Source organism: Ambystoma mexicanum, chromosome 3q (genome assembly GCF_040938575.1).
Source record: "Ambystoma mexicanum isolate Mex_15411 chromosome 3q, UKY_AmexF1_1, whole genome shotgun sequence".
NCBI lineage: Eukaryota > Metazoa > Chordata > Amphibia > Caudata > Ambystomatidae > Ambystoma > Ambystoma mexicanum.
The window spans coordinates 611,630,033-611,654,776 of NC_090926.1; the positions used below are offsets into that span (position 1 = coordinate 611,630,033).

General features: G+C 49.7%; 1 protein-coding gene across 3 annotated transcripts in view; it reads right to left on the minus strand.

Moving 5' to 3' along the window:
- TMEM220 (transmembrane protein 220) overlaps positions 1-24,744 on the minus strand; it is a 371,482-nt gene that overhangs the window by 102,124 nt on the left and 244,614 nt on the right. For 2 of the 3 annotated variants that reach the window (XM_069654506.1, XM_069654505.1), the window contains one exon: positions 13,451-13,588. The exons of the other annotated variant lie outside the window; for it this stretch is intronic. In XM_069654506.1, coding sequence (XP_069510607.1) covers positions 13,456-13,588 — 133 coding nt within the window. In that variant the 3' untranslated portion in view covers positions 13,451-13,455. The remainder of the gene's footprint in view (positions 1-13,450; positions 13,589-24,744) is intronic. 3 annotated transcript variants of the gene reach the window in all.

The following is a 24,744-nucleotide window of genomic DNA, read 5'->3' on the forward strand; positions in this document are numbered from 1 at the left end:
TTGAATACGACCAGCGCTTCCCCGCCCGGACCTATAAACCGATCAGGGCCCGATGGATCCTGACAAACCTAGAGAACCCTGAGGAAGACACATAGACGCTAAGGTGCAAACTGGGTAACCCAGGAGGGCAAATTCCGCCTCCAAAACTGAGGGGTGGAGAGGCCAGAGGGAGGTGGGAGGGAGGAAGCCTGGTGGGGGGAATGAGGACTGGGGATCAACATGCCTGGAAAATCATTGCTTGTAAGGAACAAGTTACTTACCTGTAACTGTTGTTCTCCAGCGTGGGTCTGGCATGGATTCACATGCTCATGAATATTCCCCGTCGTCAGGCTGGGAATCCTCGGTAAAGAAAAAACCAGTATCAGTTTCGTTTCTGATCTGTCTTTCGTAGTAATAACCAATCACTGATCTCTGCGTCATACTGACCACAGCCAATGACTGCCCTCTACCTAAGCCCCGCCTCTGGCAGCCATCTTCAGATTTGGAAGCACGTGAAGTGGCAGTATGACCAAGTGAAGAGCCGCAGAGGGGTAGGCGGGAGGGTTCGCATGTGAATCCATGCCAGACCCACGCTGGAGAACAACAGTTACAGGTAAGTAACTTGTTCCTTCTCCTGCATGGGGTCTGGCATGGATTCACATGCTCATGAATAAAGAATACATAGCAGTACACACATGCACAACCACGGGAGGTGGCAAAGGCTCAACATTAAGCATCACATCAAACTCAACATTAAGCATCTTACCTCCTCACCAGGCTCACCTAAGGCGAACAGGTTGCGCAGCACTTCTTGGCCGACCCTGGACTCCTCCCTGGAATCCCGGTCGACGCAGTAGAATTTCGTGAAGGTGTGCGTCGACCTCCACGTAGCAGCCCTGCATATGTCCAGCAGGGACACACCAGATAGGAACGCCGTGGTAGCTGCGATCGCTCTGGTGGAATGGGCTCTCGGACGGCCAGGCAGCGGTCGGTTTGCCAACCGGTGACAGTACATGATACAGCCGGAGAGCCATCTGGAAATGGAAGCCTTCGAGAGAGCCTTCCCCTGATTGACAGGTCCAAAGTTCACAAAGAGTTGTGACGCCTTCCGAAAACACTTCGTGCGGTCCACGTAGAACTTTAGCGCTCTAGCCACATCCAGCGAGTGCTCTCAGCCGGCGACGAAGGCGACGGGAAGAACACAGGCAACACCAAGGGTTCGTTGAGATGGAAGTCCGACGGTACCTTGGGCATGAAGGAGGGGTGCGTCCTGAGCACTACCCTCGTTGCGTGAAAAGTCAAGTACGGGCCTTGCAGGAAAGGGCCTGGATCTCTCCCACTCGACGTGCGGAGGTGATGGCCACAAGAAACGCTGTTTTCCACGACAGAAATTTCAACGGAGCTGAGTGCAGAGGCTCGAACGGAGGTCCCATGAGCTTGGTCAGCACCACGTTGAGCTCCCACGCCGGGGCCGGAGCCTTCACCGGCGGGAACGATCTGAACAGTCCCTTCATGAACTCTTTCACCAGACGATGAGACCACAAGGACGTCCGCCCCGTGGTTCTGGTGTATCGGGAGATCGCAGCAAGATGAATCTTGATGGACGCGTGTGCCAGTCCAGCTTTGGCCAGGGTCAGCAGGTACGGCAGTACTTGGGGGGCCGTAATCCGTAGAGGGTTAATCTTCTGTGCGTGGCACCAGACAGAGAACCTCTTCCATTTGTGTCCGTAGCATTTAAGAGTCGAGGACGCCCTGGCCTTTGCAAGAACCTCTCTGCAGTCGGCCGGTATGTCGTATCCTCCAAACTCTAGCGCTGCAGGAGCCAGGCCCGCAAGTTCAGCGATTTCGGGTCGTGGTGGAGGATGGCGCCTCCTTCTCTGGAGAGTAGATCCGCGTCCACCGGCAGCTTGATTGGCGGGGACGCTGACAAGTCCAGAAGGTCCGGGAACCATATCTGCCTCGGCCACGCAGGTGCGACGAGGATCATCCTGCACCGTGACCTCTTGAGCTGGTTGACGAGCCGGATTAGCAGTGGCAAGGGAGGGAACGCGTAGAGGAACAGGCCCTCCCAGGGGAACGAGAAGGCATCGCCCATGCTCCTCGCCTGGGGAAACCTGCTGGCGAACCTCCGGCACTTGGAGTTCGTCGCCGTCGCGAACAGGTCGATCTGGGGTGTGCCCCACCATCGGAAGAGGCGATCCACTAGATCCTGCCGTAGCTCCCACTCGTGGCACGAGCGCAGCTCCCTGCTGAGTGAGTCGGCGATGGTGTTTTTTATCCCTGCCAGATGAAACGGCACCAGAAATATCCTTTGGGCGATGGCCCAATGCCACAGGTCCTGCGCCTCCTTGGACAGTGCTGGGGACCTGGTTCCGCCCTGTTTCCTGATGGAAAACATGGTGGTGGTGTTGTCGGTGAAGATCCTCACCACCTTGCCCTTGAGGGACGGAAGGAAGGACCTGAGGGCCCAAAACACTGCACGGAGCTCCAGGACGTTGATATGTAGGGATTTCTCCGTCGGGAGCCAAAGGCCTCTTGCGTGCAGATTTTCGGTGTGCGCTCCCCACCCTTCCAGGGAGGCATCCGTGGTCACTGTCTCCTGGTGGGCTGGGGTCTGGAAGTCCAAGCCCGCCGTCGGATGCGCGCGGGTGCCCCACCACCGGATCGCTCGTCGGAAACTCTCGTTGAGTGTGATCCTTTCCTCGAAGCTGCCCGTCGTTTGGATCCAGCGCGCGTCCAGGAACTCCTGCAACGGGCGCATCCGGAGCCTGCACATGGGAATGAGGTAGATGCAGGAAGACATCATTCCGAGGAGGGACTTGATGGACCTCACCTTGGCCGCGTCGGCCACCAACATCCGCTGCACCTTGCCCAGGATGGTCCTGGTCCTCTCCTCCGACGGGGAGGCCAGAAGAGAGACTGTGTTGAGCCTCGCTCCCAGAAACAGAGCGTCTTGCGCGGGTACCAGGTGGGATTTGGCGTAGTTCACGGAGAATCCCAGGTCCGTGAGAAGTTGGACGGTCCTTGCCGTGTGAACCACGGCGAGCTCCCTCGTCTTGGCTCGGATGAGCCAGTCGTCCAGGTAGGGGTAGACGTGGAGCCTCGCGGCGCAGCTGCGCAGCCACCGGTGCGAGGCACTTGGTGAATACCCTGGGTGCCGACCGTAGTCCGAAGGGGAGGGCTTTGAACTGGTAATGACGCCCTTGGACCACAAACCTGAGGAATTTTCGGTGCCCCTTTAGGATGGGAATATGGAAGTAGGCATCCTCCAAATCCAACGACGACAGGAAGTCTCCTTCCTCCAGCTGACCCAGGATGTGTTGGAGGGTGACCATCCGGAACTTCTGCGCCTTGATGAACTTGTTCAGACGTCGCAGGTCCAGGATGGGGCGCCACCCCCCCCGTCTTCTTCTTCACGAGGAAGTATCTCGAGTAAACTCCGGGGCCCCGAAGCCTCTTTGGGACGAATTCGATGGCGCCCTTCCTGAGCATCGCTTTCACCTCCAGGAGAAGTTGAGGGACGTGAAGTTCTTTCCTGGCCATGGGGGGGACGCGCGGGCACCTTCTCTGGAACTCGAGCGCGTGGCCCCGGGCCAAGGCGTCCAGCACCCAACGGTCGGTGGAGATGGACTCCCACACGCTGACGAAGCTCGCCAGCCGGCCTCCCACCGGGGTGCTTCGGTGGGGGCCCGACCCCACGGCCGGTTCAATCCTGCTTCGACGAGGCTTTGCCGCCTTGACCTCCTTGGCGACGACGGCGGGGTCCGCCAGACTTGCCTCGTCCTCTGTAGGCCTCCTGAGACGACGAGCGGGCCGCTTGACGGTAGGTGGAGAAACCGCCGCCGGAACTTTTGGAGGCGCCCTTGCCTCCGCTGCTCCGAAAGGGCGTCCGTCGTTGCAGAACTCCCAGGGCCCGGGCCGTCTCAGTGTCCGCTTTAATGGCCTGAAGGGAATCGTCCACTGTTTTCCCAAACAGGTTGTTCCCATCGAAGGGCATGTCCAGGACTCTGGTCTGAACGTCTTGACGGAAGTCCGTAGCCTTGAGCCATCCACGCCGCCTAAGGCAAACGCCGTTGCCCAACTGGCGGAACCCAGTGTCGGCGATGTCCGTCGCAACGGTAATGGCGTGGTCCGAAGCCACCTCACCTTCCTGCAGGATCTCCAGGGCCTCTGTCCTCTTGTCGTCCGGCAGGAAGTCCAGCAGGGGAGCCAGTTTGTACCAGAGCTCCCTATCGTAGCGGGCCATGATAGCCAAGGCGTTGGCCGCTTTAATCGTCGTCGCTGCCGACGAGATGACTCTGCGTCCCATAGCGTCCAATTTCTTTCCCTCACCGTCCGGTGGGGAAGTCGATGTGGAGGCCGCACCCCGCCCCGCTTTCTTCCTGGCCGCCGCGGAGACGACGGAGTCCGGGGTAGGCTGCGCCCGGAGGCACAGGGGGGCCGTGTCCGGGACCCGGTACTTCTTCTCGTACCGGTCTCTTCTAGCTGGCGTCGTGGAAGGGTTCTTGAGGAGGGTGAGGCCCTCATCCCAAATGTCGTCCAATAGAGGCACTGAGAGGACCGTCTTCCTCTTGGCCTCGCGCCGCTGATAAAGGAAACCTTCCTTCTTCTTCTCCTCAGGGCAGAGTTGGAAAAGCTCGGATGCCCTGGTGATCATGGAGTGGAACGATCCAATCTCGTCGGGCGGAGAAGCCCTGGTGGGAGGCGACGACGGTAAATCCTCGTCGTATACCTCGTCGTCCGTACCCGTCGCTGCCGTGTCAGTCCCCGTATCATCCCCTCGGGTGGACGGGGAGGAGGGCTGGACGGGGCGCGACGGCTGAAAAGGAGGTGGAGGGTGGATCCTTCTTTTCTTAGTAGGGGGGGCACCAGAAGGTCCCGGTTCTGGGTCCCCCGACGGGAGAGGTTCCTCCGTCGGCAACGGTAGTCTCGTCCTTATCTCTGAACATAAGGACTGTATAGCCAACAAAATGGCCGCCGAGTTGTCTTGCGGTGCTGGCAGAGGGGAATCCGACGGGCGATCAGGGGCCCCGTCGGTACCCTCGACGATGTCGTCGTCACCTGCGTCGGGATCCATCCCGACGGGCCGGTCTTCTTCCACGCCGAGGCCGTGGCTTAAGACCTCGACCAATTCCTCCTCCGAGGTTGAAGCCGAATCTACGACGACGCCCTGCCCCCCCTTTCTCTTCCCCTCGGGGGATTTCACGGGGGTCCTATCGATGGGCACAAAAGAGGACTCCCTCCGAGGTGGCAGGGAGACTCTGAGCCCCGAGGTCGCCACCACTGGTGTAGCCTGCACAGGCTGAGCCAGGGCCGCCGCGACAGTTTCGATAGAGGGCTTGGCCAGATGGATTAAGGCCTTCACCACCATAGGTGCGCTCACCGCCTTATCCTTGAGGGGGGGGACACCGCCTCGCTCCCCCTCCGCCTTCGAGCTCGACCGGGGCCTCTCCAGGAGCTTCGCCGGGTGCTCGGCCTTCCTCTTACCCGACCCAGAGCGTTGGCTCGTGGTTAATGGTGCCGGGGAGGGTGCGCCCTGCCTGGCGCCCGTAGAGCCCGACCGTTCGGCGCTACCGGTGCCAGCGGACTCGCGGTGCTTGGCCTTATGTTGGACCCCCGTCGCCGGGGCGTCCTCAAAGGTCTTAGAAGACCGCTCGGTTTTCTTCTTCTTCTTCTTCTCGCCGGACGGGCTCTTCCCTTCTAGCCAGTTGGCGAGACGTTGATGGCGGTCCTTCATGGTCCGCTCCGACATGTTGCCGCAAAACACACAGTCCTTCTCCACGTGCGTCTTGTCCTCATGTAGGCAGTAGAGACAAAAGGAGTGTTCGTCCTCCTTGAAGACGTTCTGAAGCTGGCATCCAGGGCAGACCCTGAACAGCTTTCCGGGCGTCGAGCTTCCCTTCTCCTGGGCCATGACTGGGCCTGAGAAACTTCTGGAGTCCTCCAAAAGCGTATCTCGACGAATCTTCACCCTTGAGGGGCGCAGACGAATCCGACACGGATCCCCGTTGATCGGATAGAGAGTCGGTGGAGCTTGAGGCTCTTTTGACCGAAAAAATGAAGTTTTTGAGAAAAAAACGTGAAAAAATAGCACTAACGCTCGAGAGCAATAGCACGAGGATCCCAACACATGAACGTGCGGTAAAAATCTGAAGATGGCTGCCAGAGGCGGGGCTTAGGTAGAGGGCAGTCATTGGCTGTGGTCAGTATGACGCAGAGATCAGTGATTGGTTATTACTACAAAAGACAGATCAGAAACGAAACTGATACTGGTTTTTTCTTTACCGAGGATTCCCAGCCTGACGACGGGGAATATTCATGAGCATGTGAATCCATGCCAGACCCCATGCTGGAGAATATGTGTATTTACCATCCTGCCTTGATTTAAAATAAACAAAGTTAAAAAAAAAAATACTTAAAAGAATTGAGAACATTCGGAAGGGCCACACTCAAGAGAGACTTAGCTAAGAAGGCAAATTATGGAAATTCAGATACAATACCGTAGTAACATGACCATGAATTGAACTCATAATGCCATTTTAACATGATTGCATAAAATAGGTCTCATCATTGCTTGACATGGCAATTTTTCTTAAATTGTAAATAGGCCCATCTCGACTTTAACTTTTCCTATACTTACAGACATCACCAAGTTTAATAGCCCTTGTAATTCTATGCCATGGGCGACGCACACTTAAGTTTTAACATAATAGCCATCAGAAAGTTATAGGTGGCAATGCGAATGCTTATTGAATTGGTAGATAGTAGGACCGAACACCGGGTTTCAGGAGAGAGTGCACTGAAATAAGATAAGTGAGATTCAAAGTGTTGCATTCTTAGTTCAGTTAGCGCTGGACATTCGGAGATAATGTGTTCGAGAGTTTCTTTAACCGCCAAGATCTCACAAAAAAGTGCAGTAGTTTTTGTTTGCCGGCAACAACTTCCTTCTAACCAAAACGTCTCGAGTTGGAAATAAGTTAAATCGCGGACGTAAGATAGTTGTTCTTATTTGTGGAGAAGGGGATTGATTTAAATATGGAGCCAACACTCCACGGCTTTTATGTTCAAAGGCCAGAGCCCCAAAGTCTTTATATGACAAACACATCATCCTTGTATTAATCCAATCAGATCTGAACAGTTTCTCTTTTGCCTTAGTCGGATTGACAATGAGCGCTTCTAGAGACAGACCAGTTTTCGCCAAAATGTGCCATGATGTTGGAATTTTTTTGGATCGTATAATCTGATGGAATAAAATATTCAATATCACCGCCCATTCAGATGGATTCTGTTTGAACATAAAATTACTTAACCCATCAGGCCCTGCAGCACATGAGGAAGAAACATTTTTGATAAGATTTTCAATTGTGCTAGGTGAGCATTCCACGTTCCAAAGGTCCAATGGAACAGGTCGGACCATGATGGACATCAGATTATACGATCCAAAATAATTCCAAAATCATGGCAATCTTTGTTGCTTGTTCCAATCTTTAAAAAGGGTGACAGGGAATCCCCTGCAAGCTATCATCCCATTGCTCTGCTCGACGCACCAGGGAAGATCTTTGCTCGACTTGTGCTATGGGACTTTTCCCGGTGGACTGAGAGCCATAAGCAGCGGGATCCCTGTCAAACGGGTTTCGTGGCCGGGCTGGGCACATCCATCAATTTATTGACCCTCAATGCTCTAAAGGCCCAACCACAATTAACTAAACAACCGCTGTATTTTGCTTTTGTTGATCTCCACACAGCCTTCGACTCTGTCTCTAGAATCAAATTGATGGACAAACTACATTTGGCCAATTGTCCAATAACCCTTTGTGACATCATATATGCTCTACACTCGTGTACTTCCATCATGGTCCGACTAACTGTTTCAGGTGTTCTGTCTGCGGCAATTCCAACATTTAGAGGGTTGAAACAAGGCTGCGTGCTGGCTTCTGCCATCTTTAACTTTTTTAATCATGATGTGAAACAGACCTTTCTTCATGTAGTTTCAGACTCCCCAAAAATGAATGGCGCCCCTATTAAAGCTCTGTGGTATGCCGATGATTTGGTGTTGGTCTCGAAAACCCTGATAGGTTTGCAGAAATTACTTTCTGCACTACATGAGTATTTAGAAGCTAATGAGCTGGTAATCAACCTAAACAAAACACAAGTTGTGGTATATGTTCCAAAGCCCTCTAAAAGAACGCAATTTGACTGGAAAATAGATAACAGGATTGTTGAAGTGGTCCCAATGTACCTTTACTTGGGAATTTTGTTTGATGGCTCTTCGTCTGTCGACTCGCACTCAAGGTCCTTAGACCATAAGATCATGTCTGCCATCTCCCAGACAAAAATTATTCTGCACAAGTTTGGAAAGTTTACCATCAGACCAGCCATAACCTATTGGAGGCAAAAAGTACTACCGACCATATTATATGGTCTTGAGACCAAAAAAATTGTTTGTCCAGACACCTTGCATAAGTTAGAGGCAAAATATTGGCGAGGTGGATTACAACTCCCCCAATGTGTTCCCCGGCCCCTGGCTAAGACTTGAATTAGGTCTGACGTTTTTGAGTGCAGAATATCATTGGAGGTTATGTGCTTTGTTTCGAAAATGCCTTACTTATGTTAAATCCGACAACATATTGACCTCATTATCCTCTTATAAGTTAACATCTGATCACTCTTTTGTCAAAACGTGGATGTCACAGATATTTAACATTTTAGCGAAAACTGATCCGTCTCTAGAAGCACTCATTGTCAGTCCGACTAAGGCAAAAGAGAAACTGTTCAGATCTGATTGGATTAATACGAGGATGATGTGTTTGTCATATAAAGACTTTGGGGCTCTGGCCTTTGAACATAAAAGTCGTGGAGTGTTGGCTCCATATTTAAATCAATCCCCTTCTCCACAAATAAGAACAACTATCTTACGTCTGCGATTTAACTTATTTCCAACTCGAGGCGTTTTGGTTAGAAGGAAGTTGTTGCCGGCAAACAAAAACAACTGCACTTTTTGTGAGATCTTGGCGGTTAAAGAAACTCTCGAACACATTATCTCTGAATGTCCAGCGCTAACTGAACTAAGAATGCAACACTTTGAATCTCACTTATCTTATTTCAGTGCACTCTCTCCTGAAACCCGGTGGTCGGGTATTTTGTCAGGAATCCTGCTCTACTTTTACCACACTTCGTGCTCTTAAGGTGATTACTGTGATATTACTATGTTGCTTTAAGGACGCCGGTTCCCGGTCAGTCCTCTTTTTCATCCAAATGGGCGAGACTTGCCTTACTTTCATCCCGCTTTGGGGATATATGTGTAGAACTCTTCGCCCTGCAGCGGGTGCGCCGTCAGCGGGCTTAAGGCAAGCCCGACTGTGCTAGGTCCGAGCTGTCTGGGCCCGTACTGTATATTCAGGCAGACCTTCTTGCCTTGGCCCCTCCCAGCACTTACTTCCCGGCTGGTTGGGTGGGTCTTTTGGACTCTAGCCCTAATACTATCAATGTATTGCCTGCCCTGCAGCCACCGGCTTTAGGTGACCTTAGAATGCTGCTCCTTAATACATGTTCCCTCTCGGCTCATGTGGACAACATTTACCAGGTACAGTCTGATCGCCTCTCTGATCTGTTCTTTTTAACTGAAACCTGGCTACAGGAATCTTCGGCTTCTGTCCTGAATCAAGCTACACCTGATGGCTACTCCATTATTCATGCTAACCCTCACTGCCCCCCCCTGCAGATGGAAGGTGGGGTTGCGGTCATTTTCAAAGAATTCCTGGTGGTCTCTAAACTCGATTCTTCTCACAATTTGGCTATGGAATCTCTTCTTTGTGTTATCTCCCTCATCTGTGTGTCATTTTCTGCTCATTTGTCGTCCACCTGGGTACTGTGCTGGTTTCCTCGAGCCTTTGTTGGATACTGTGGCTGAACTTCATATACGATTTTCCAATCTTGTGGTATTAGGAGATCTCAATCTTAAATTTAATAAACCTCAAACCCCCACACTTAGTTCCTTTTTTGATGGTTTGTCTGATTTGTATTTTATCCAACTAGTTCTTCAATCTACTCACAAGTTGGGTAATACCTTGGATTTGGTTTTGGCCAATGAAGGACTTCTGAGTACTATTTCTGTGGAACAAGTACTCTGGTCAGACCACTACCTGGTGTCCTGCCTTATTAAGTGGTGCTGCATCTATCAAAAGATAGTGCCTTTGAAAAGGTGGCAACAGGGCTGGCGCTCAGTCGACCTTCCTAATCTGATATCTACTATCAGAAGTCAAGGCACTGAGGTATCTGTATCCGTACTATCTGGGCTCACAAATTTGCTGCATGCTACAGAGGATTTAGTAGCCCCGTTATGGCTCATTCAGCCTCAGAGGCTCCCTTCAGAGCCTTGGTTTACGGATAATCTTAAACTGGTCCGTCTGACTATGAGGCAAGCTGAGCGCAAATGGCGGTTGTCACATGGCCATAGCTCAAAAGTACACTATAAATTGAGTGCCTCTGTTTATTCTGCAGCTATTCTAGCAGCAAAAAAAGCTTTTTTCACTCAGAAAGTTGAATCTGCCATCTTCCAACCTAAATCTCTTTTCACAGTGGTGAGATCCTTGTCATCAGCATCTTCATTAAGTCCTGCAGCTGCGCCCACTCAAAACTTCTGTGACCTTCTGGTTCAATCTTTGATCACCAAGATTGATACTATACGCACAAACATAGCGCATATAACATAGCGCAGGCTATTACGCCTACCGTTACTGACCAGGATATTGTGCCTGAAATATGGGCTCCTGTGAGCCAGACACTACTTGAGGGTTGGTATTCTTTTTCATTGTTTACAGAATCAGACGTTTTGTCTGCTAACCACCGTATTAAGTCTGCTTCTCCCTCTGACCCTATTCCTCTGGTTATCATGAAGGACATCTCTTCTGATTTACTTACAGAGATTACCTGCACAATTAATAATTCTTGTCAAACTGGCACTATTCCTGCTGAATTTAAGGCTGCCACGGTGATCGCTCTGCTTAAGAAACCCTTGTTTGACCCTATGGTGCTTTCTAACTACCACCCTATTTCACTACTACTACCCTTTCTTGTGAAACTTTGAGAGTCTCTTGTCTCTCCTATAGAATCCACGCAGCTTTTTTTATCCTGCCCAATCTGGCTTCAGGCCAGGTGGGGAGACAGTGTCCTGGTCTCGGTTCTGGACGATATGGCCAGGTTGCTTGATGCGGGAGGGGTGGGCGCCCTGATCTTAATGTATTTGTCAGCAGCTCTTGACACCGTTGACCACCCCATCTCCTGCTTGACCCAAGTCGTAATTTCCTGGCCGAGAGTACTCAGACTCTTTTACTCCCTGTTTCTTTCTTCTACTTTTTTACTTCTCTGTGGTGTTCCCCAAGGCTCCGCCTTGTCCCTGATTCGCTGTAATATTTACATCTGGCCTCTTGTGTGTCTTATCCACTCCTTCGGAGTCAGGTGCTACACGTATGCCGACGACACTCAGATTCTGATTAGTTTAGATCTTGATCAGGTGGAGATGTCGTTGTACCTGCGGGGGTGCCTGGCCTCTGTGGGGGAGTGGATGAACCACAACTGGCTTAAGCTGAACGGGGATAAGACTGAGGTGCTGGTGGTGGGTTGTCTCCCTGATCCTTAACTCTGGCCTTCTTCTCTTGGCTCCCTTCCTGTGCCGGATGACAAGGTGAGGAATTTTGGGGTTATAATCTCGGCCTCACTCTCGATGGAACCCCAAGATGCTGCTGTTTGTAAAGCCGGGCAGTTCCATCTTAGAATCTTGAGGAAGGTGCTGCCTCTGTTACCTCCTCATCTGCACTCTGCAGTAGTGGCAGCCCTTGTACTTAGCCAGCTCGATTACTTTAATTCTCTATATCTATCTCAGCCTAAGGGTCTTATTCAGCGGCTTCACTGACTTCAAAATATGGCTGCTGGGGTCGCCACTGGCTCCCCTATGGTGAACAATAACCCCTGGTTTTGCACTCACTACACTGGCTGCCGGTTGCCCAGCACATTATTTTTAAGTCCCTATGCCTGGTCCATCGCGCCCTGCATGCTCAAGGTGCCGAATATCTTTGTGAAAAGTTCCCCCGCTGCTCTCCCTCACATTCTCTGCGGTCGGCCATAGCTGGCCTCCTTATTGTTCCTTTGTTTCGCCGCTGCCGTGGCCATGCCTTTTCTGTTTCCCCAGATCGGCTCTGAAATGGCCTTCCCCCCCGTTTTTGAAAAATTTGGAAAATTACCTTAGCTTTAGAAATGCCTTGAAAACCTATCTGTTTCAGTAGCCGATTCTAGGCTAGGCTGCACTCTCTCCTCTGCCAGCGCCATGATGCCCACGGGTAAAATTGTGCTTTATAAATCTTAACATAACAAACGGATGGTGCACAAAAGAAGAAACGACACTCGTATCCCACGAGGTGTGCAGCCTGCGAACCAGAGGAAAGCTTTCTTTAATACCAATGAAATGTCTTTTAAACAATGGGCCTGCTAAGCAAAAAAACTGCTCAGCTCTGGTGCCTAATGCCAGTTGGGCAGATATTGAGGTTGATGTCCGATTTGGGTAAATCTGTAAGAAATTGTGTAGTTTTGTCGATACCATATAGGATTAATCTGCTTCTCTAAACGTCAGTGACAAAATCGTGTCTATTTGCTGGAATATGGAGTCCAAGTAGAGGTCGTTCTTGCTTCCTCTAGAAAGTCCAGATAGTTGTTAGATATGCAAAGACCCCCAAACATGTGGCCCTCAGGGAATAGTGAGTTAAGGACAGTGATTCTGGGGATGGTTTCAGAATGATTCCCATCTGTTGAGAAAACATGCTGTCTGGAAGTATTAATAGTGGAGACTGAGATAGGTTCAGAGGATGGAGTACCAGAACCATAACAGGTTTATAATTTCATGGGGAAAGAAAGACTTAAGTTTACGTCAATGGAGGCTCCCCATGCAGGCCTTCTGGAAAACCTCTGATGCAGTTCTTTGGGCTTTTTCTCTTTAGTGCCTTGTTTTAACAGCTCAAAAAATCTTTAAGTGTGTCTTTTTGTTCCAGTCTAGTTTTTTTCTCCAAGTAACTCAAACCACTACTTAATATTTAGTTTTCATCAACACAAATCATTTCCAGGAACTTCTTTCTATGCTGTTATACACACATACAGGTTAATATGCAGTTACATAAAATTTCTGATGAAAATGTACGCTTCGTATATTTTTTAAACAGCAATAGTTTGATCGGAGATGTGTCCAGAAGGATCTTGGTGGTGGTTTGACACAAAGCCTCATAATCAAGCAACTAAGACATGCTAGGAGGGGTATCATTATATTATATAAACTCCAAATCGAAAATATTTGGGGAAGTGCTTGATTTTATTGGGGGTGAATTTTTTGGGAAATGTCACCCCCTGGCAGCCATTTCCCAGGCGACTATCACTGAACACCCTATAAAGCACACTGCAGATGGTGTACATCCTTCTTTTCCCTTACCTCCGTCAGATGACTGTTTTGCAGTGACTTGGCCATGCATTGCGCATCTCCTTGTTAACATAAATGTAGAGCCAGGATATAAATGGAAAGAGAGAGATGGACGTCGCCAGAGCCAGTCGCACTCCACCAACTGCGTGTCTGCAACAAACAAAATCCAGGTTTTTAACATAGATATAAAGCGGTCCACACAGTTGTACAAAGGAGGCCCTTCCTTCATAATTTACAGCCTCTCCCCCTTAAATATGTACTCACCAATGCCAGCAAGGTCGAAAGGAAAGGATCCTAAATTTGAGGCAGGAAGGTTAGAACACAAAGGCGACCCCTCTTTTCAGTTATGGCCTACAAGTGTTACTATGCATTTGCTTCTGGGGAGAAGCTTCAATACATCATTCACTGCAGCTTGTGCATCCCCGAAAGGCATTTGTGCATCCCAATGATAAAGGTTTGCACATCTCTGTGAAAAGAGCAAGCCTGTATCACTGAAAGGAACTTGCGCATCAGATAGAGGTGTTTGTGAAGCTTGCTGGGGGGAGCTTGTGTCCCACTGGGGGCGGATTGATGGTGGCCATTTCACGTAGTGCGATTGTGCAAGCAACTGGTGTGAGAGTGTGTGTGTGTGTATGTTATACTGGGGGATATCATCTTACTCAAAACCTATCTCCCATCTTTGAGCCAACCTTGTGCAGTTTAATGGGGGGCTCTCGTGGTTCTCAGCAAGTGGGGGTTTGTGCTTTGCACAGAAAGTCTGAAAGAGCCGGTGCATTACACTGAGGAGAGGAATTCTGCATGTCAATGAGAATATTGTGCAGGTCCCAGAGGGTGGGGAGTCATGTTACTCATTGAGCCCTCTCTGTCGCATCACCCCTCTGCCTCCCACAGACCTTAATCCCCATGCTCAACATGCCAAACCCTGAGGCATCTCCTCATCCCCACACTGCCCTAGGATGTTTACGTTCCTCACACAATCAGTGCCCACAAGCACTGGCCACCTTATCTTCACAGCACATTATGCTGTCCCTCATAGTGCACCCTATGCCTCATGGCACCGCCTGTAATTTGCACAATACATCTCTGCATGTTCAACGCAGTGTCCTCACTTCCTCGGTCATAACTACTGTCCTTCATACTGCAATCATGTGACTATCCCACTGTTCCTTTGCCGACTCTCGGCGTGCCACTGCCACTCACAGTGGACAAAACTCCTCCTGGGAGACAAACCCATACTGCTTTTTGAGGTCATCATGCCTATAATGGTTGCTAATAATAATATCAGGATTTCATGTACCACGTCATGCCTGATTTTTCCTGACTTCCAAACATTGTATGAATACCTGCCAATTATTAACCAATGAAATGATTTCAAATTGTTGATCTTGGAAAGGATGAGTCAGCCCTACCATGAGTCAAACCTGTGAAGTGCGAGGTTTCCCCATGTTAGAGCCGAGGGGAGTACTTAATGCATCAGCTATCCACTCAAACAGGACAGGAGTTAGATCTACTACACTACCGCTGAGTGAATTTTCTATTTGTACAACGTATGGGTGGGCCTGCTCAGAGTATCACCCTGAGAGTTCTAAACGTCCACTATACGCGCAAATAGCACATCCACGTGGGCTTCTGCCCAATGCCAAAACTGAGTGATATGTCAGCAAAGGCAGAGACTTGGTATCCCCTCCCTCCCCCACTTCGCTTGCTCACATAAAACTTTGCTGAGGTATTCTTGATCAAGATGAACAGGTTGCTTTTGTTTATGAGAACGAGAAGAACAAGTTACTTACCAACTGCTAATGTTCTTTCGACTGGATGTTCCTCCAACGTATTCCTCATCTAAGATGTATTACATCCAGCTTTAGCTGCTTTGGAATTTTCGGCAGAGGGCGCCTATGTCCTCGAGTCGAGGTCCCTTGGAGGCCTCCATCGAGGGTGACGTCATCGGGTATACAAGTAGCATGCGTGGCACCCGTTGGCTTCAGTTCTGTTTTTCCTCCTCTTGTTCTGTTGTATGGATAGTGTAGGTAGCCAGGTGTCAGCTTTGTGAGCGTTGAAGTGGCAATAACCCAGAAAATCTACAGAGGGGTAGGATGGTAGGGCAATGAGGAATACGTTGGAGGAACATCCAGTCGAAAGAACATTACCAGCTGGTAAGTAACCTCTTCTTCGAATGGATTGTGTCCTCCAACATATTCCTCATCTTAGATAGACTCCCAAAGCAGTGTAGAAGGCTCTCTGGAGGAGGGAGTAGATTTTTAATATTATTATATGGCCGAATATAGCACTGCTTTACCAAAAGCAAGCTCTTTACACTGGGAAGCATCCAAACTATAGAACTTAGAAAAAGTGTGCAGCGATGACCAAGTTGCTGCTTTACAAATAGATTTTATGGGAACACCTCTTTGAAGGGCTGTCGAAGAGGCTATGCCTATGGTGGAATGGGCCGTTAAGCCTTCTGGTGGATCTTTGCCCGCCAATCTGCAGTATTCTGAAATGCAAAGCACAATCCAACGTGACATGGTTTGTTTTGACATTGATTGACCCAATTTCCTTCCGGTGTAGCCAATTAAAAGTTGATTATCCACTCTAAGCTTGGAAAGCCTAGAAATGTAAAAGCTTAGAGCTCTTCTCGGATCCAGCCTGTGCAATCTTTCCTCCTCCTTACTGGGATGAGGTGGAGGGTAGAACGCGGGCAGAATAATTTTCTGATTTAAATGGAAATCAGACACAACTTTAGGCAATAATGAGGGTTTAACCCTCAACATCACTCTGTACCTGTGGAACAAAGTATAGGGTGGCCCAGAAGACAGTGCCTGCAATTCGCTCAGTCTTCTTGCAGATGTTAAAGCAAACAGGAAAGCTGTTTTCAATGTTAATAATCTTAATGGACAAGTGTGCAAGGGTTCAAAAGGGGCACACATTAAAAACTTTAAAACCAGATCAAGGTCCCAAACTGGGAGTTGGAAAGGGTAAGGAGGGAACACATTGGGGAGTCCCTTTAAGAATTGTTTTAAAGGAATTTTAAAGTAGGAACATTCTTCTGAAGAGTTCTTGAAAATGGAAAGCGCTGCAAGATAACCTTTAATGGTCCCAACATTTAGGCCTCTATGTGCTAGGGACAGAGAAAGGACAACACTTCCGGGATAGGACATAGAAAAGGATCAACATTCTTTTCTCTGCCCCAATTGCAAAACTTTTTCTAACGGCAACGGTATAGAGATTTTTGGCCTTCTTGCCGAAAGCAACACCTCCATGACGTTATATGGAAGGTCCCAATCCTTGTATCTCAGCCTTTCAGATACCAAGCATGAAGATTGAGTCTCTTGACTTCTGGATGGAGAACCTGGCCCTCCATTTGTGAGAGAATGTCCTCTCTCTGAGAGAAGATGTAACAGAGGGCAGATGGACATGTCTAGAAGGCCCGAGTACAACGTTCTCCTGGCCCAATCCGGGACAATTAGGATCATGTGGTTTCCAAACCGTCTCAATCTCCTGATGACCTGAGGAATGATGGGAATCGGAGGGAACGCGTATAGTAGTGGGAAGTTCCACTCTACCACAAACACGTCCCCTAGGGCTCCTCTCGGGGGAAATTCCCTTGAGCAATACTTTTCGCACTTCTGGTTGATTCCGGTTGCAAACAAGTCTACTTGGGGGGGAGGAGGGGGGTTCCCCGAAGGGCGAAGATCTCCTGAAGGACTTCCTGAGCCAGTTTCGACTCGTGGGACGCTGTGCTCTGCTTGCTCAGAACGTCTGCCGTCATATTCTCCTCCCCGGCCAGATGAACTGCCATAATGGAGATTCCTTCTTGAATTGCCCAATACCAGAGCCGCATTGCCTCTCTGCACAGAAGTAGTGACCCTACACCTTTTGTTTAGATAATGCATGGCCACTGTGTTGTCCGTCATTATCAGGACATTTTTTCCTCTGATAGATGGCAGAAAAGCCTTCAGCGCTAGTCTGATTGCTCTCAGCTCTAAAAGGTTGATGTGTAGTTTGGAATTCGATGGAGACAACCGACCGCTGATTGTCAGATAGTTGGCATGAGCTCCCCAACCCATTAGTGAAGCTTCCGTCACTACTGTACTCTCCGGCCATGGTGGCCAAGGATGTTCTCTGTGCAAGTCCACCACAGAAGATCCTGCCGAACCTTGTTCGGAATCTGAAGAAGATCCTTCATTTGACCTGAGAACTGGGACCATTGAGTCTTTAGAGCCCATTGAAGGGATCTCATCTTCAGGTGTGCCTCTGTCACTAGGAAAATGCAGGATGCCATGAGTCCGAGCAACCTTAAGAAGTCGTAGGCCTGGAGATTTTGGGCATTTTGGAATTTGGAGACCATCTGAAGATTGTCTTGAGCCCTCGACTTGGGAGGCGAGCTCTTTCCGAAGGATGTGTCTAATACAGCCCCTATGTACTGGAGCTGCTGAGAAGGTGTCATTTGTGACTTCTTGAAATTGAGGGAGAAGCCCAGTCTGTAGACGAAGTGGCATGTGACTTTCAGATGATCCAGGGCTTCTTTGGCAGAACATGCCCTGATCAACCAATCGTCCAGGTTGGGGCAGATGTGAATCCCCCCTCTCCTGAGTTGTGCTGCCACCACTACCATTAACTTGGTAAAGACCCACGAGGCGGAGGTCAACCCGAATGGCAGGACTCGAAACTGATAGTGTGAGTCGCCAACTACAAAACTCAGGTATTTTCTGTGCTTGAGATGGATTGGCACATGAAAATAAGCATCCTGGAGGTCCAATGACACCATCCAATCCTGAAGCTGAAGGGCATGAAGGATCTGAGAAAGAGTGACCATCTTGAACTTGTCCTTCCTGAGGAACTTGTTCAAGGTTCTTAAGTCCAAGATGGGTCTCAGTCTTCTGTCCTTTTTGGGAATCAAAAAATACGGTGAGTACCATCCCTTGTTCCTTTCCGCTACAGGTACCGGTTCTATAGCACCTTTCTCTAGCAGAGTTAAGACTTCCTGCTGTAGGAGCGAATCTGGAAACGTCAAAGAGTGTCTCCCTGGTGGATTGCTTTGAGGTTGCGTTAGAAAAGAAAGGCAGTAACCTTGGGCTATTATTTCTTGAGCCCATACATCTGAAGTAATGGCTCGCCATTCTTGCAAATGCTATGAGAGCCTGCTTTCCACAGGCTTTTTGTGGTCCAAGTCCTCAAAGTGGTTTTGTGGCAGTTGCTGCGGCCGCTGATGGTAAAGAGGCTGCAGCTGGGGCTGGCTTTGCATGTTTTCCTCGTCCACCACGAGTGGCTTTTTTCTGGCCTCTTTGACTGGCCATTCCTCTCGCCTTTCCATATGAGGAGTAATAACGATAGGATTGTCCCCTCCAAGATTGTCCTGATGCACGAAAAGGCAGAGGTTGCCCAATAGCAGCTCCTAAAGATTTGGGAGCCGTTTTTGAGGTCTGCAACCTCTCAAGGCTCTCGTCAGCCTTGCTGCTTAAGAGGTGAGACCCATCAAAGGGCATGTTCAAAAGATGGTTTTGCAAAACCCGACTTTCGCAACCACGCAAATCTGCGCATTACCGTGCTAGTGGCCATGGACCTGCTCACACTATCTGCAGTGTCCAACGCAGACTGAAGGGATTCCTGCACGGCCTCATTTCCATCTCTAACAATAGCTAGGAATCCTTCCCTTTCATCCCCTTCTGGTATGTGCTCCGCCGCCATTGCAATGCACTCCCACAGAGTGTACGAAAATGTTGCCAAGGCACATGTGGAGTTGGCAGATTTTAACGCCATACTTCCAGCTGAAAATAACATGCGCGCCCAACCATCCACACACTTGTCGTCCCTATCCGGAGGGATGGAAGGGTATGCCACCTTATTTGAAGCTGTGGCTGCCTGGACCACCAGACTCTCAGGAGTATGATGTTTTGACAGATAGCCGGGGTCGCTACTGGAAGGGCGGTATTTTGAAGTGAGGGACTTATTCACCGGAGTCTGGGGTCTCCCAATTTTTGCCCACCCTATTTTGTAAGGCTACATAGAAGGGTAAAATCGGATCTTCGGTGGAACCATGATCCAATATATCGGTCAAATCATCTTGGATGAATTGAGTTGGTGGTCTAGCCCATTCTAAATATTCAATCACCTTTGTAATGAATTGCCTGTATGAGGGATTGTCATGTTCCCCTGGTTCTGGCCTGCCAAAATCTGTTTCAGGTGAAGTATCAATTCCACTTGCATTATGCAAGGTTTCCACCAGATCCCTCATCCTGCTTTCCTCAGAAATCAGGCATTCTGGGACATTTGGGGTGCCATATTCCAGTCCAAAAGGAACATCCTCCTCCTCAGACCTCTCCTGTTCTTCAAAAATTGAAGCTAAGGATTCGAAATATTCTTTCCTCAGAAGAGGTTTAAAAACCTTTTCTGGGAGAGGTGTATCAGTGGAGCCTGAAGGCTTTACAGCCTTTTCTTTTGTTGTTATTTTGACAGCTTCTGGCTGAATTGGAGCCTTTGGGACATTTGGCGTCGAGGGCTTTGGGGTCGACAAAGGCATCGATGGCGCCAACGAAATAGTGGTCGTTGATGGAGCTGGCTTTGAGGGCGTCGAGGCGCTCTTCAAAGGCTCAACCTTCGAGGTGTGTCGGGTTCCGGACGGCGTCGGTGACCCCGAACAGTCGACTCGACCGGAGTCCTGGAGGGTTCCCGATCCTTTCTCCTTCGATCACCCGGGCTCCAGGGTGCGTGAGTGTTGGAACGGTAACGCTCCCGGCCGGCTTCCGAAGAAGGCGCAGACCGAGGCTTAGCCTTTTCAAACACCTCTATCATTTTTATTCTAAATGCTTCCCATTCTTCAGAGGAAGAATGTTTTGTGGGGCATTTCATTCTTTTGGGGATTCGTCCGAGGACGAGGTGGAAGGGGACCAGTGGCATCTTTTGTTGGACTTTTTCGTCAAAGACGAAGAGTGGTGTGAACCACTTCGGGACCTAGACCGATGCTTTTGTCTTTTGCGTCGAGGAAATGTCTCCCCACGGGACCTCGACTTGATGCTAGAGGCTTTTTGGTCAGGTTTTCGACCTACCTGCAGTTCTCCCTTCCTCTCTCGCAAGGCCTTCCCCCATCATTGCCTGACACTTCGTACAGGCTTCCATGTCGTGGCCTTCACTGAGGCACCACAGACATTCTCTGTGCGGGTCCGTGATGATTTTCGAACCGCAGGATTTACACTTTTTGAACCCTGAACACAGGGTAGTCGGAGGGGTGGGGGTCGATGACGATGACAATATCGAATATCTTCTTCAGTAACTGCGTCACAGAACTACTCAAGGTGCGCAGAGTCTCTGAAGCAACACATACTGCAGAAAAACTGAACAGAGGCCAACGGCGCTGCGCGTGCTATTTGTATACCCGATGATGTCACCCTCGACGGAGGCCTCCGAGGGACCTCGACTCGACGACATCGACGCACGGCGCCCTCTGCCGAGAAAAACAAATTCCGAAGCAGCTAAAGCTGGATGGAATACATTTAAGATGAGGAATACATTGGAGGACACAATCCATTCGAAAGATGTTCATGTACAGTTAGTGATCCTCGATGGACCATAGATTGTGAAAGAGGAGGGTGCCAACGGTCGCAAACACAGTAAGCAAAGAGATTTGTGATCAAATATATGTAAGGATCCGGGAACGTAAGAACTGAGTCTCTCCTATGAGTGTCCTACTTGGCCTGCCAGGATACGTTCTCCAGCATCTCCAGAGATGCAGGCTGAGACTCGGAAGACTGATCCCAGAGCCTTGCAAGACCGCCCGAAGAGACGCATTAAGGACCACCAGCATGCACAACATCCTGAGGCATTATTTCTCAGGTACAGCTGGGCCAAAAAGCTAGCCTGAAGTAGAAGTACCAAATGCAATTCTTGAAGGGCCCGAATCATTCATTGAGGAAGGTTTCCTTGGAAAGTATCCCACACTTTCCTTACAACGGAGATCCACTGACAGAGTCCCCAATTACGGGACAATCCTGCAAAATACGGGACAGTTGGCCAGTCCACCTCGTCTTGTTACTTCTTTTTATTGCCAGCACAAATATGAGTCCGCATATTGTTTACTGTATATAAAGTATGATGTGCAGGTTTCCACAGCTCATTACTTCTTCACATCCTTCCCAAATGCCTTCCCCCCACCACTTCACAAAGTGAACACTGCGCACGGCTGTTCTATTTCAGCCTCTATTGAGAAGGGCACAAGGGGACAAGACAAAGCACCCTAAGGCTTGCAAGACAGGTGGAGCAAAACCAGTACAACATTCTCTGTCAAAGAGGGCAAATCTTGTTAATTTCACTCACACAATGCATCAACCAAAGGGGGCCCTGCGTTACAAGTGGAAAATGGGGAACGCTTCTCCTAGCATCCAGAATCACCATGCAGCAAGTTGTGAAGCAGAATGGACCTAGCTCCCCACTCTGCAGCACCCCACCTGCTTGCCCTTTGGGCCCCAGCTCTGAGCAGACTGAAGGCAGGCTGAGGAGCCCTCATTCAGAAGGAGCCGAAGGCTTTGATATGCTAATACCTCCTTCAGAGGCGACTTCTGCCCCAAAGAAATTGCTCGGGAAGAAAACGTTTCACTCTTCTGGTACATCACACCCGATGGTATTAAACTTTATACCCTCATCATCCCTCTTTAAGCCATGCAGGATAGGCATATATCACAATCCCGCGCAGCACATAAACATTCCTCCTATCATGGAACATTTATTTTATTTATTTTTATTTTTTGCATTTTTAAAGCGCTGACACAGCCCCCAGGCATCGAGGCGCTGTTACAGGAATTGTTTGTTTTTTAGTTGTGTAATTTATTTTTTGTTTTAGTTGCATATTTATAACGCGCTTAAATACACAGGGGTTTCTAAGCGCGGACCCGGGGATCGAACCGGTGTTGCTTCGTGTCGTCTTGCTTCCAAGGCGAGCATGTTGCCGCTGAGCTATCCTCCCAGGACAACATTACTTTTCTCAAACTGTCACCTATTACCACCATACGGACCACAAGCTTTAATTTCTCGGCTGGCTACTCCCTCGCCCCCTTCATCCTGCCCATCGGCACATCAACATCACCAGCGCACATTTCTCGTGAACAGCAATTGCCAGGCACTCTAGCACTTAGGAAGGACTTATGCGCTAAAACGAACAGGCCCATTACGCAATCTAAACAAAGTTTATTTAAATCCATCACTAAAATTAAATGGTTATTCTTCAGCAAACACTGCAGGCCACCTGCATCACAAGCTTTTGTACCGCTTTTACGCAATGCTAAGTTTACCCAGTCTCTTCTTTCCTCCTCACACCATGGTAGCAGAAGATGGTGCTTTGTAGTATGCCAATGACATGAATGTTGCATCATTCCTTTCCTCTGTCTCACTCTCTACCTGTGCCGTTCCCCAGGGTATCTAACCTGTCTCCCTGGCTGTTCAACCAATACCTGGCACCTCTCGCCCACCGCATTAGCGCTCTCTGCTCCAACTTTCAGTGCTGTGCGGATGACACTCAGCTTGTTTTCAGGCTCCCCTCTGCCACCTCTTCTCCTTCTCTCATCTCTGACTGTCTGATATCCAGGAGTGGTATGTCGCCAACTATCTCTGCCTTAATGCCATTAAGACGGAGATTCTCCTCATCGGTACACCTGCACCCTCCTTTCCCGTCACTCTCTGGTCGGTCTCCCTTGGCCATCTTCCTGCTACAACCTGTGAGGCTAAAAACCTCTGGGTCATCTTTGACTCCACACTCTCCTTTTCACCTCACATCTCTGATGTCTCGAAAGTCAAACTACCAACTGCACCTCCTCAAAGGTATTCTTCCTCTCCTTCCATCAGAGCTCACTGTCTCTAGAGCTCTGGTTCTCTCTGAGCTGGACTACTGCAACAGCCTTTCTAAATCTGCCTGCTTATACTCTCCGCCCTCTGCAACTCATCCAGAACAGGACTGTGACACTTGTCCTTAGCCTCAAGCCCAGGGATCGTATCTCTTCAGCACAAAAATCTCTGCATTGGCTCCCAGTGGCTGCAAGGATTAAGTTCAAGACGCTCTGCATTGTCCACAAGGCCTTCTGGGGCCTGGGTGCTCAATACGTCCAACTCTCTCTTTGTAAATACCTTCCTACTCGTGCTCTTAGCTCCTCCACCTGCAACTCCCTCAGGGTCCGTCTTTCTTTGGCTGGGGCCTTCCTCTGGAACACCCTCTCTGCCTCTCTGAAACTTGAGGAGAACCATCTCCAGTTTCGGAAGCACCTCAAGACATTCCTCTTTGCTTCTGCCTTCTCTCATCTTCTCCCCTGCTGATTTCCTGTCTGATACTACACTGGTCACCTGGCTACCCTCTGATTTCGGGCCCAGGTCCCTGCCCGCCCAGTTGCCCACCCACACTGCCTCCCAGCAACCCTTGCACATGGGTCTGTATCTGTAACCATACAGTCGCCCTACTTGCACTTTTGGACACCTGCTGTCTGCACTTACCCTTGCACCTGCCACCTGCTGGCTGCACTTCTTGTTATTGTTTTGGTCCCATGTACAGCACTGCCCCCTCCCCTTCCCTGCACTTGCCCGATCTCAATGTCACTTGGCCTAGTAAGATTGTTGTCTCTGTCCTCCCTCTGTTCCCCCTTCCTTGCCTCGTCGCGCCTTGAAACAATTGTGTATAGGCGCGTTACAAATGCCATATGATATGAACATATAGCATCCAGAACATGCTCGGCGGGCACATTGTTGCAGAGCAAGCATGCTCTCGACTGTAAACAATTAAAGGTTAATCTCTCCTTTCTGAAGAACACACCAGGCAACTGGCGTGTTCCATTGTGAAGAAGCCATGGTTGCAACTGTCCGCCAGTTCCCAAGAACTCAAAAACGTTCCCTACCCAATGTCTGAGCATATGAAACTTTGTGAACTTTGGGAAGGGGAAAGCTCATGGTGCAGCCCCGCAGGGGCTCGCTGTGCAAGTGCATAACAGGGTGAAGGGGGTGAGCTCCGCCCGCCCGCCATCCGCCGCAAGAGCCAGGCACAGGAAGTGGGGCCATAAAGATGGTCCCTATAAGAAGGGACCAAGCAGGGGGAGCGGTTTATTTGTTCACCCACTCCCCCTGCAGCAACTCTGGAGGATACTGTACGGTATAAAGAGGAGGGGTACCCCCCATGGTCGTCAGCTTCCAGCTTGGACTGGTGGAAAAGAAAAGGTTAACAGCACTCCCTGCAGCCCATCAGCGGCGGATGCCAATGTGTTACACCCAGACTGACAGGCTCTAGGAGGCTCGGGAAGTGGTGACCCAAGTATGCTGGAAAGGAATGGACAAGTAAAAAA